The 13,630-nt window shown below is 44.9% G+C and overlaps 1 protein-coding gene across 1 annotated transcript in view; it reads right to left on the bottom strand.

Moving 5' to 3' along the window:
- B3GLCT (beta 3-glucosyltransferase) overlaps positions 1-13,630 on the bottom strand; it is an 83,651-nt gene that overhangs the window by 28,297 nt on the left and 41,724 nt on the right. Inside the window, exons 7-10 of the mRNA XM_032496341.1 lie at positions 12,109-12,245; positions 9,152-9,215; positions 4,924-5,043; positions 3,168-3,237 (exon numbers count right to left, since the gene is read on the bottom strand). Coding sequence (XP_032352232.1) covers positions 3,168-3,237; positions 4,924-5,043; positions 9,152-9,215; positions 12,109-12,245 — 391 coding nt within the window. The remainder of the gene's footprint in view (positions 1-3,167; positions 3,238-4,923; positions 5,044-9,151; positions 9,216-12,108; positions 12,246-13,630) is intronic.

Below are 13,630 nucleotides of genomic sequence, written 5' to 3' on the forward strand. Positions count from 1 at the left end.
CTGGAGGAGCCAGGAGTGGGGCCGTGGCTAGCGTCCGCTTACGCTCAGAACCCGGGGCAGCGCACACGCGGGAGAGCCTGCCTCCGGGTAAGTCACTGCCGTGTAGCCGACTCCCAGTTTCTCAGAGATAAACAGTCTTGTCTGTGTTTATTTTTTCCCTCATTGTCATCTGGCTTTTGTAACTTCAAGTGTTTCTACCAGAGTGCACATGGAAAGAAACAGAAAACACCCAGTCCGTGTATTTGGCTTGACTGCAGCAGTAATACGCCTGGATAGGGTGGCAATCTGGATTCCCAGCTCAATATATACTTCAGATCATCCGTGGACTTCAGTTCCTGGCTACCTTCACCACTACTGAAAATAAAAAGCCTCTGCCATGGCTTCTGACCAAGTCACAACTGACCTTGAACGTAGCAGAGCTTCAACATGACTATCATTAGGTTTGTAATGCATCCAAAGAGTTTACAGTATGGCTCCGCTGTGGTGGAAAGAACTGGGGATTTGGAGCCCCAAAACTGGAGCCCCAGCTCCCCTACTCAGCCTATGAGAAGCTGGGCCAGCGTGTTGTCCATGGTCAGCTTTGCCTACAACATCGAGTGAGTAATAATAGTTAGTTACCACGTCACAAGGAACTGCCAACATGAAACCAGATGATATAATATATGTGAAAAACACACCAGAAAATGGAAAAAAAGATGAGCGGCTAGAAGCTGTTGCCACTGAAATTAATATGATTACTGGATAATTCTTTGGGCCAATGGGTGGCTGGACTAAACTTCCAAAAGGAGGGACAGAGCCCACTAGCCTGGCAGGTTTCACTTCCACCCAGAAAAATGGACATCAAAGACTCTAAAACCCTGCTGTCTTAGAGCATCTTTTCAAACAGGTCCAAGTTTAAAGATGGCCTGCCACAGAAAGTCAGCTGTGAAATCCTTAAGACACCCTGTAGGTCTCAGGCTTCAGTGACTGCAGGTCCAAATTAACAGCAGCAAGTCAATGAGTCTGGCTCTGGGAGGTCTGGTTTGAATTCTCCTAAAAGGCCTATAAGATTTTGTCATTTTTAAAGACCTTTGACTCAGAATTCAAATATAAAAGCATTTAATAGGTATCTGAAAGGATCATCTCAACCTTATGCAAAATAAGAAAGCAGTAAGCTAGATTATTCAAAATGACTCAATTAAAATTAGCAAACTTTTTTCATTTCTGTGGAATATGAAAACTACAACAGGGAAGGTCCCCAGTTTTACTGCTTTACTGTCTCATTCTTAACATCAACATCACGTTCCAGGTGCAGCTTCAAGATCAGGTGAATCATTTGAGCACTTCTGCTTGCTGTGTTTTAAAAAAAAGCAGCCTAGTTCATTTCCCTTGATACTTTTTTGTGAAAGATACCAGAAATCATCCCACAGAGCACTTCCAGATTATGAAAAAAAGAGATATTAAATCCAGGTTAAACTCATGATAAATGAACATTTTAAGTGCTATATTCATTTTAATAGTATTTTAGGACTCCTTATATAATGAATGCGTGTTATTTCTTTAGGCTGATTTAACAGGACTTAGAACTTATTGTGTCTATTTCAGGTAACCGTGAAGCTTTGTAATAAATGTGAAAGCAGCTCTTTTGACCCTTTCCTGTTTGCCCATTTCTGTCCTGCTCTAACCTTAACCTAAGTATAGGAATGAGATCACTAAGCAACTGAAACTAACCCCTGACTTATGCTCTCCTGAATGCATGCTATGCCCTAACCTGCTGATTTTCCTAGATAAAAAGAAATAAGAATGAAAAAGTAAGCAGTTAAAGAACGATTAGCTCTCTAGCCCCACCAGCCCCTGAGCAATCCTGCAGGCAGATCACATGGGCAAGATAACAACTGAAGAGTCCGGCAGTCTGCGGGCAGTGGAGAAGGATGCAGACCCCAACCTCCTGCCTTGGTGATCCACTGAGATTCTTCCCTCCCATGTTCCTTTTAAAAATTGCCATGGCCGAGCAGACTCTTCAGAGATGGTCCACAGGAGTCCACCTTCTCCCCAGATTGCCAGCTTTTCTGACCAAAGCATCTTTCCTTCCCACTGACACTTGCCTCTCGAATTCATTAGCTTTTGAGCAGCAAGCAGCCAAACCCGAGTTCGTCAACAAATGTACTTGTAAGATATTGTTGATTATAACCAGATTTGAATTGATGTCAGTGTCTTAGGCAGTGCTTTGATCCCAAATTATAATATTCTTTTATTTGGAAAATATGTTCCCATTTAAAATATAATTTGTAAATATCATGTTATCACATAAATTATATAAATGAACTCCCATAGCTCCAATCCCACAAAAATGATAGCTGGTTTAGGAATCTCTCCTATATAAATATCACACTCTTGGTGAAAACTGAGAGTCTTTTCATGGACAAAAATTAAAATATGTGCTAAAATTAGAAAATGCAAAAGGCTGTCTAATTCTCAATTTCAGGTCAGTGCTGCTTGAAATACGGTGAAAAAAAAAGAGATAAATTATGTATTTATATTTAGGATAGGCTTTTTTGTTAATATTATCACCATAACATAGTAGAATTCTGTAATGACACCAAAAATTTGAATAAAAACAACACTCATCTGCATGCAAGATTTCCTTAAGGAGGAACCACTGCTTGTAAGGCACCTTTTTCCTTTTCTCCAGTATATCTATGCATGAGCAAGTACATATCCTTGAAGTTCTAATATGTGCATTTGAATAAATATAAAAAGAAGGAACAGCCTTCAGGAAAACACTCTTTTTGGCATGCTGTTACTCCGAAATTCCCTCTGGTATTTTTCCCACAGCTCAGAGACTGCATGGACATCACAGGACGCTGTTTTGTAAAATGGACTGTTATCCACTTACTGTCTCCTCAGTTGCCACAGCTGAGCTTTTCCAGTTCCAATTTAAAATACTGCTCTAATCGGTCCTTAGAAAGGCTGTGACCACTCACACTGCAATACAGAATTATTTGTGTGACTGATCTTGGAGACTGAAGGGGTACAATGAAGAATACTGACTAAGTAAGTGCTTGCACTTCAGTAATGTATCTGTCATTATCTCTTTCTTGAGTTTATAACCGATTTCTAGTTTTTTTTTTTAAAGGCAATTTGGACTTTTATTAAAGTTCAATAAAAATGAATAACCCAAAACATACTTCTGTCACCATGAAATTTCTTGCATGTTTTTACTGCAACAAAAATCTCCTCCTTCTTCACTGGATTTCCCTAAAAGAAAATAAAAATATATGCATGTATGAGTCAGTGTATCTTAACTTCACACCCACATGCTCTCTCATGCTCCCAAGTTCAAATTCACCAACGTCAGGGATATCAGACTTGTTTCCAGGATTAAGTTTTAAGGAAAAAAAGGAACTGTAGCTCCGCTGACAGTAAAACCTTTGCAGTCAGCCCGGCCTACACCAGAGTCCCAGCTCTGCCACAAAGGCAGTGTCACCGGAACCAGAGTCCCCAGCTCTCTGAACTTCAGTCTGCTCATTTAGCACACTGGAATGGCAGCCAACAGTCAAGCTGCTTTTAGCACTCTGAGTTATTACGCACGTCAGAGGTACTCAGTAAATGCTGGTTCCGTTCCCTTTCCTTTCTCCAGCTGGGGAAGATTTTGACAAAGGAAGGGAGAAGTAGGCAGACGTTTCAGCGCAAAGTAAGAGGTGACACCCTTCTGCAAGCCTGGCCTCACTGTGATGTTTGACGTATTTTTATGGCCCTTTATTGCCAACCCAAGTCTAGGCAATAGTGATGCTCCGTCCTCTGCCAAAGGCAGGACTACAAACACCTGCGGGAGCCTGGAGGCCTGAGCTGGCTGCAGCCCAGGTTGGTTACTCAGGCAAAGGGGCACACGAAGAGTCTGTGGGCAGCCCACACCCTGACCACGGTGCTTCACGGTTGGGGGGGGGCAGGTGTTCTGACCCCTTCATCACCTGTCTTAGGCTTGGAACAATCAATATTCAGTCATGATTCCTGCATCATTTGGGGCTGGTTTATAGTGACATGTAACCGTAGTTTGGTCATGTCACTCAAGACACCAGGTCAGACCCTCCAGACTTTCCAAAAGAACTAAAGAACAAGCAAGCGTAATGTCCAGAAAGACACTCCCCCCTCAGGCACTGTGCCAGCATTACAGATTCTCCCCTACTGTTGCAGAGTGTGAGAGTGTATGTGAGTGAGTGTGTGAGTTGTGTATGTGTATGTGTACGTGTACGTACATTCCTCTTTGACAGTGCAACATGCAGACTTCTGTGTCACTGACTTGAAAATAACAGACAACGTTTGAGGTGCTGAATCCATTTTTCCTGATGAAGAAGAACTGTTAACCACCCAGTTGAGTGCCGGGGTCTTCAGGCTCCTCCTGGGGACTGGACCAAGGGTCCACCAGAACAAGGAAGTTCATTCTGAAAGTTCTGGACAGTCTCAGGTGACATCAAAGTGGGGTCACTGGCTGAGAGGGTAAAGGGGGCGGCCTTGAGGAGAAGGCTGTGGCTTGATGGGAAATGTCTCATCACCTTCCTAGGGAACAGAATTGAAATCCCAAGCTCCATGCTCTGTTGTCAACAGAAGAACAGACCCCGGGCACACAGTCTCCATGGAGCGAGCGCTGCACACCGGCCCTGGGGTGAGACGGCAGGTCACAAGCTCACTCACTTCCCTGCGAAGTCCCTGTGTCACCCCGAGCAAGTGCTTAGCTTCTCCACGCCTCCCTCCTGTCCTGTCAAATGGGGAACAAAGGGCTCACCTCCTGGGGTTGTCATCACTGGAAACGTGATGCACAGAGTTCTCACCAGGCACACGGCAAGTGTTGATTTTACTGTTTAGCATGTAAAGTGCTAGGCCGGCCTTGTGCACAGCAGGTGCGTTCCCCTCTGACGGCAAGGAAGAGGCCCTTGTGTTACTTACACAGAGCGGCAGGAAAGAACGGAACGCGGTAGCACAGGACGCGTCCACACCGTCGGTACAAAGCTCGGGCACCGGAGTGAGGGGGTGTCCGCCGCCTCTGTCCCAGATGTAGAGGGCGATCTGTCACACAGGAGACGGGCGTCATGACAAAGCTCCGCCAGCACCACAGGCAGATGGAGGCAGGAAGCATCTCAAAGAAAAGCAGGTCATCCTTCTCTAGAGGATGTTAGGTTGAACCACATCAATTTATCAACATTCAACAAGTATTTTTGATTTTTTTTAACTTACAAAACTAGTAATTCCATGTAGAGCAATCTAATCTTTTATTAACCATAAGCAATTAGGAATCAATATTCTGACCTGCAGAAGATTGCAAAGTGGCCATAGCAACTTCAGGGAAGCTGTTCTAGGGATTCTAAAGCATCAGAGAGAAGGATAAAAGGAAATACTATCACAACTCTGGTTTCCCACAGGCTGGCAAGTACAGACCCTGAATAACCAGCTAAAAATACCTAAAAATGTTGGATAAAATATCTTTAAAATCATTTTAAATGCATTATTAAATTGGCACAAAAGTGTGGAACTTGTGAGGACAAAAATGGACAAGTGAGAACCTGCGGGAAAGGGCTCCGAGGGTAGTTTCCCGGGTGGGGATCCCGCTGAGCTCAGGGAAGGCGGAGGTTCTGATCCGCCAGTTAAGAGAACAAAGCCCGCGACCCACCCACGGGGGGGGGGGGGGGGGGGGCGTGTCTGTCAGCAAAACCCGCATATGAAGCTGGGACTGGGCACTAGATGGAGAGAAAAATCCTCTCCAGATGTCCTCTGAGATTTTGTTACCAGGCCTCCCTAATTTGTCACCTGTGTGGCCCCCAAACAGCTCAGAGTAATTTAAAGTGGTCCTAAGTCAGCAAGAGCCCCCGGCAGCAGGCAAAAGCTAATGCTGACCCTTCCTGAGGACCCCAGGACCTTATCCAGGACTCAGGGGGCTGCCCTGGATGGAGTTCCAAGGGAGCAAGAGTTCCCAGAAAAGTCACCAAAAGCAGCACAAAGGATGCAATGGTGAGGACGAGCCAGCAGACACGGCCTCATCCCACCCCAGAGGCTTCGGGGGCAGCATTACTGCTAAAATATTTTTATAAAGAAAAGAAAAACTTTAAAACATGAGCCAAAGTTCTATATAATTAAGCAAGAGAGCAAAATCTGAAAAAGAAGTGACTAGAACGCCTGGGAGTGAAAAATATAAGGCTTAAAAAAGACATTTTAATGGTGAGGATAAATGGCATATTAGACACAGCTGACTAAAAATGAGGGCGCTAAAAGCTGGAGCCCAGTTATGTGGAACAGAGCACAGCAAGATGCGGAGATGGGAAATGTGGAGAAGGTCAGCCCTTGCAGAGTCTAGAGTCCCAGGAGGAGGGGACAGAGAGATGAGAAAATAGTGGAATGGCTGAGCATCTTGTAAAATTGCTGTTCTAGAAAGGCTCACTGAATGCCAAGTAGGATTAGGGCACACACGCCGTAGAGGCACTGCGGAGACCGAAGACAAGGAGACAGTCTCAAAAGCCGCCAAAGACAAAGGCCAGGTTACCCACATGGGACCACGGGGAGTGAGGGCCGGCCTCCCAGCACCACAGCAGTGACAGCAGCCAGCACACAGCAGGGTGACAACACTGTGACAACAGACCGCGCCTGACAACCTAGAAGTGTGTACGCAAGGCAGCTATGTCTCAGGAACAAAGCTGAAATAATTTATTTTTTAAAGAAAAAAACTGAGAATTTGCCACCTCACTAACAAGGGCATTCTGAAGGATGTAATTCAGGAAGAATAAACATGATCCCGTTGGCAGGTGGGAGAAGGAAGAGGGAGGAGGGACCACAGCCACTGGTAACAGAGGGCGAGGTGAACACAGGTGCTCCCTGCGTAAACAGGACAGCATCTGAGTTGCACGGTTCAAAAAAAGCACACAAATCCTGGACAATAAGAGCATATAAGCTGGGAGAGGGGACAATCAGAGTTAAATTAGTCTCTGGCCTTGAATTTTCAGGATTGTTAGGTTAAGAATGCATGTTAAAATAACCATTAGGGAACACACATTGAGGCTAAACTTCCAAATAGCAGAGGAGGGGAAAAAAATGGAACGAAAAAAAAATCTAAAAGCAAGGAAATTTTTAAAAGGAAAAAAAAACAGGGACAAAGGATAAAATAAAGTGTTAGTCACCATGAAACATGTACACATCAATTTCCTGCATGGTTTGAAGATGAAGACTGTCAAACCAGGAGGAAAAAAACACATGTCCTCTTTCAGAGAGACACATCAGAAGATGAGGACACAAAGGACTGAAAGAAGCGGCGAAAACAGTTATGGGGCAATGCCGGAAGAAAGCTAGTACAGAAGTGTTCCCATCGACAAAATTAACTGTAAGGCAAAGAGCATCACTAGAGATAAAAGATAAATTTACCAAGAAGATGTAACAATTCTCAACTTGCATGCATCTAATTAACATAGCCTCAGAGTATAAATAGCGAGAGATGGCAGGTCCCCAAGAAGACACGGTCCCACTATTCTGGGAGATTTTCACATTCCTCCCTTGGTAAATGAGAGATCAAGCAAAACAACAGTGGAAGGAAGGGAATGAAGGGAGGGAGGAGGGCAGGAGGAAATAAAATATGCGAAAATCTATTTCTTCGTTAACCTAACAGATACAAGGAGAACATTAGACCCCCAGATTAGAGCATGTACATCCTTCTCTCCGTTTATGAAAAGTGAACACGAACTACACCTAAAAAATATGTCAGATGACTCATACAGGCCACCGACATGGAGCTAGAAATCAGTAAGGCACAATAACAACACACAAGTACACTAAGTCACCATGAAAAAATGTCTTTTAAAGTGGGTCACAGTCAAAAGAACAGTGTAAAAGCTTCTGCCCTAGAGAAGCTCTTACAGACGATCGTCATAATACACGACAAAAATCCTCCTAGAAGTAGTGACTGTGACAGCAAAAAGCCAGTCGCAGCCCAGAAACCCAGGGCCGGAGAACGGACGACAAAGCTGTGGCACAGTCACATGAGAGACCGTCCTGAAAATGACCGTAAGCTCTTGAAAGCCCCACCCTCAACACGGATGAGTTTCCAACTAGAACAATGTTCATGGTACGATTCTGCTTACACAGAATCCAGGAGGATGCAATCACTGCACAATATGTTATGCAGAGATTCATTCAAAGCTTGTACAATATGAAGAAAAGGGAAACAGAAAATTTGAGAAAGTTGTTTACTCCGGTGAGGGAGCCACTGGGGAGATGTGTGCAGGTGGCTTCCAAACACCTGGTCAAGTTCCAGCTCCTCAGCACAGATATTCTGGCTGATCCTTATACCTTCATTTTTCTGCATGTTACTCAGTGTTTAATAGTTTCCCAAACCTGGGTCTCTACATCCAAGCTGACTTTTCAGTAGAAATATCTAGATGGACCCTGGCTTTCAACTAATCATTCTTTCCCTTTTATGGAAATGAATGATTTTTTAACATGTACATTTCTCCTCAAATAAGCTTATTCATCATTTAAAAACACCCCCCAAAATGAAAACCTTGGGAGTATGTTTTTCACTCCTGGCAGGCTGCCAGCACTGCTGGGCTCAGGACCTGTCGAGACTGACCCCACGTCCTAAGATACAGAGGGATAGCTGTTTCAGGCAGTCAGAGGTGCCGTGAATGAAATGCACAGAGACCTTGTTAAGGCTGATTCAGGAGAGATTCGTGAATTAATATGGGACACCTGCCACCTGCCTCCAGGTACTTGGTCACAGATGTCCACTAGGTGCCGAGGGTCCAGGCGAGCAGGCCACAGCTGCCTGCTTGGGGCCACCTGCCTCAATTCTGCTCCAGAGGACCAAGCACAGAGATGTGACGAAGGCTCATGTGCAATCAAAGCGCCAAATACAATCAGAGGTATCTGAGTAATATTTGTGCATGTTTTCAAAAATCCACCTCTGGACCTCCCGCTGAGCTTAAAAACAAAGGATGAAGAATCTTTCCCACCTTCCTGTCCACCTTCGGGACCTAGAGGAGCTTGCAAGAGAAGGGCCCCTCTCAGGGTGCTGCAGGTCTCCTGCTGGGAGAAGGTGTGGGGGGGGAAGGGGGCACATTTAAGGGAACACAAAACACCTTTTATGTCAACACACTCTTAATTACAAAGACTTTTCACCAAACCAACCACGACCTACCTCGTGTTTTAAATCTATCGTAAAGTCGGATTTCAGGGATTCACTCTTTAACCTCTTGGTAAGCCTAGAAAATAGAGGCAATTAGAGTTTTTTAAAAACCAAAAGAGGTGTCAGACAAGAATAACACATTCTCGAGACTATTTAATGTTTGAAAACAGATAAAAATATACATTTTAAGATAAAACGGTTTCATTTCCCTGAAGCAAAGGGCTGTGAAAACACAATTATCTGTGGACCAGTAAATGAAGGCAAGGTTTGTTGCAAATGTAGCATCGTTATTTCAGCATCTGGAAAATAACATAAAACAACACAATATAATAAATGTCTTTTCAAAAAGCCATGAACTTTGTTGACTCCTAATAATCCTTGACAAAATAATGACAGAGAAAGAAAAGGGCAGAAAAGAAAAAAGTTCGCATGACAGAGTAACAAAAGTGGCTCCTTTTCAGTCTCCTCCTTTTAATAACCTCCATGAAGTCAAGGAAAGGGGACAAAGGGAATGAACACTCCTGCAGAGGGCGCTGTTGCTCATCTACACAAAACAGAGCTTCCCCTTCCTTCTGGAGAGAATATTGATTTGATTAATTATTCAGCCCAATAAAGGGGCTCCATGATCAGAATGAATTTGATCCCAGCCAGTGCACTGAAATTCTACTCTTAATGGTCCAGTGGTTGGTACATACGGGCCTGAAGTTGTCCCCATCAACTTTAAACTGGACAGGAGAATCCAGTTAGACACTGAGGATAAGTGCTTACATTCCATGATTAGAGGCGCTCTACTGCTGGACATAAGTAAGAAACACGCAGCCCTTACTGCCCTGAAACCAACCACAGAGCGAACCAGATTTAGGATGAAATGATGCTGTGTGCCAAGCAGCAGAGAGAGAGAGAGCCAGGGTCCTCAGTAACACGGCTGATCTCCCCTTCCAACAACAGCAATAATATTCCCTTAATCCATGGTGAGTAATTTTCTGCTACTTGCATCCAAAAGCATGCTGATATAATTCCTAATAGCAGGAGGAAATGACGTCAGCCTACGAAATTTGGAACCGGAAAAGCCAACCATCAGAAGATCCAATGGCTGCTTTATGCCTCCTTTAGTTCTACATATAATCTATGCCTCCTTTAGTTCTACACCAATCTCTTGAAGAATACATTAGAATCTCCTATTAGAAACCCATTTTAAAATACATCGTGGCAACAAAATAGTTGATCTTGGATGGGTTACATCATCTGTTTATTTGATTACTTGTCTGCATCATGAGAAAAAGGAAATGTGGTCTAACTAGAATTCTGAATTTGGTGTATGGTGGAGTCTACACCTTCATTTTGTTTTGCTTTTGCTAGAGGAGGGATGGGGAAAGACCACAGATCTTAATGCACCGCAGACATTCTGTAGTTACTTGGCAGCCACTCAGCGTTGTGCGAGCAGACGACACTGAACACAGAACTTAGCTGGTGCCTCCCTCCTCTCTCATGTCAGAGTTCTAGGGGAGGTGCCAGGAATTTCCTGAAAGGTGCAAAAGATTAGTCTTTTGGCCCCAATTCCTTCAGCCACAGTTCCCTGCATGCCCTACTGCAGTGACATAAGACCCTCGGGTCCTCCCATTCCTCAGCAGAAAGTGTGGTTACGTGTGACCAGGAGGAGAGCAGGCTGGACCAGTTGATAGATGTTTCCAGCAACCTTGTGAACACGACTGAGGAGACAATCATGTGCCCGTGGGACCAACTCTACAAAATGCCAGTTAACCCCTAACATGGAGTCTCCCTGGACAAGACTGCTCTCCTGGCCAGTGCAGGAGCCCTGGCAGTGAGTCACAGGCCCAGCCCAAGGGGGTTTCGAGAGAAGTGTTAAGCCGGAGCCGCAGCACCTGCCAGGCCCTCAGCACCTCTACACCCTCAGATTTAGAAACTCACCATCAGGGAGCCACTGTCTCAGCTGCCAGCCCCCAAAAGACCCCTCTTCTGTCATGATCTCTCGAGCCACATGGCCACCCATGCATTGTCTCCTTCCCCAGATGAGTCCAGTTCCCAGAAAGAATTTCCCACAGTGCTTCTAGCTGATGGACCCTGTATCATACAGCGGTTTCCTGGTAGCCAGGATGGCAAGAAAACAGATTTTGCTGTTGCCATTTTTCAGATCTACATTAGGAAGGATGTATATCCTTTCAAATACCAAGGGAGTCATCAAGAAGTTTGGCTAACGACAAATGACAACATATCTACCATCTACAGCAAGCCAGAAACTCTCCAGGACTACAAACCCTAGAAACAGGACACTTACTGTAGTAATAGAAACACTCTCTTCGCAGATGTGTTATCAACTTTCCACTCCCTAAAGAACAAACGCGTACAACCAACTCGCATGATTTAGATTCAGAGAAAGCCAGTCAACAACCCTATTGCTTCTGGATTATGACCTAATTATCCTCGCTTTTCACACCTGGAAAAGCACGACTGTGCTCACACAAACAGCTCCGTACGGTGATCCACAGCGCCTCTCAGCGGCACCTCCGGCCCAGCCCGAGTTCAGATACGCGTGTGTCCCCTGCACATAGTGAGCCCCCCACCTCGGCCCGGCCCTCCTGCTGTTCGTCCCCTCACTGCCAGCCAGGCACACCCAGAGCTCTCTAGGTCCACCACCAGCAGCGCTCAGGCCTCCACGTGCAGAGCTCCCAGAGCACTTCCGTGCGCGCCCTTAGGCTCAAGGTCATCATTCGCCTTGCTTTGCAGGTGAGTCAGAGGAAGTTCAGAGCAGCTGGGTGGTGAGTCCAAGGGGCCCAGCACGAGACGGAGCAGAAGCAAGAGCCCCCCACGTCTGGCTCTGGCCGCAGGCCCCCCACTCTACCACTTGCTTTTCAGCAACCTCACCGAGATCCATCAATTACAAGACTCAGGGAAATAAAAGTTGATTCATACATGAAATGAAATGAAAAGAAAGTCTAATAAATCCTTACTTGTTTACAAGTGGCATACTCAGGGCCCAGCCAGCAGCGAAGTCTGGATACTTAAACACTGTGGGGTTTTCAGAAAAGGCATAATGGTGAATTATTGTAGACTCTTCATCGTGTAAGGCTTTTCCTAAAAACCATTCCTGTTAAATAAAGATAACAGAATTGTTTAAAAAGCCATTTCATGCAAGACCAAAAACAAATTAGTATCATGAGTCTCAGCTAAGTATTCTGGGTGACAGAGAATAAGCATAGATTGTGTATTTTTTTTGAAGAATTTTAACCAAAATATAATTAATACTCATATGATAATGAATATAGCATAATCTTTGTCTATGAAGAGAGTAACTTAAGATCAGACCATCAGGGCAAACAAAATGTTAGTCATCATTATACTATAAATGTATAAAAGTGGTATTTTATAGAATATTCCATATCAAAATACTATTAATATAAGGAAAACGTGTTCCTTTATGTCCCACTGATGTTTGTAAAGAAGAATTTGAAAAATTCCTCCCGGAATCAATGCCTATTTTATCCATTCACTTATTCGTGCAATTAACATTTATTATTATTTGTTATCAATTAACATTTGACATTTATCCCACACCAGGTGGGAACAGAGCTGACACAGTGGGGAGACAGAGAGTAAGGAAGGAAGTAAAGTAACATTTGACGTGACCGCAGCGTGCTATGACAAAAACGAACCAGGGTGACTGGGGGTCCCTGTGGGAGGGAAGGCTCTCAGGAGGGAACAGCTGAACTGAGATTAAACAACGTCAAGAAGCCTGTTGTGCACAAATCTGGGGAGGAGCAGGTGAGGCCGTTAATACAGGGTCCCTGAGGTGAGAAAAAGTTTGATACATTCGAGGAAGAAATAAGCCTGGTGTGGCTGTAACAGACTGGGTATGGGAAACAGTATGAAAGAGACGCAGGAGCCAGACCAGGGCTTAGATGTCAGAGTCTGGATCAGACTCAAACTCTAACAGCTGGAGATGCTGTTAAAGCAAAGATTGAGGGCATCAGAAAATGACAAAGGCAAATGGGAATGTGAAGGCTAATTTCCCAGAGAGCAGGGGAGCCCCCCAGGAGGCCCATATTCACCTCCTTTCACCCCAAGGGATTGCTGGTCCCAGAGCAGAGAACAGCACACAACAGAAAGCAGGTGGGGACTCCTGCAACCCGGCTGGACTGCAGAGACAGAGGCTGGAGCTGGAGGCTGCCAAGGAGGAAGAGACGTAACGGGATCCCAGAGAAGGGAGCCCAGCATTCTGCCTGCAATTTCCCGTCAATTCCCAGGCTGCACAAAAACCAAGAATCAAACGGAAACAGCAGTTAAAAAGCTGAGCAAAGACTTCAGCGACAGTTCTGGGAGCCAGAAGGGTCTGCCCAGGAGAAAGGCGTCCAGGAGTAAGGGCATCTGTAAACAGACCTCCCCAAACAAGGTCTACAACCCAGAGGAAGATTAAACCCTCCTGCAGAACAGCATATGATCCATAACCTCTTTTTCACATAAAATATCTAACAT

The sequence above is a fragment of the Camelus ferus genome, chromosome 14, assembly GCF_009834535.1.
Source record: "Camelus ferus isolate YT-003-E chromosome 14, BCGSAC_Cfer_1.0, whole genome shotgun sequence".
Lineage (NCBI taxonomy): Eukaryota > Metazoa > Chordata > Mammalia > Artiodactyla > Camelidae > Camelus > Camelus ferus.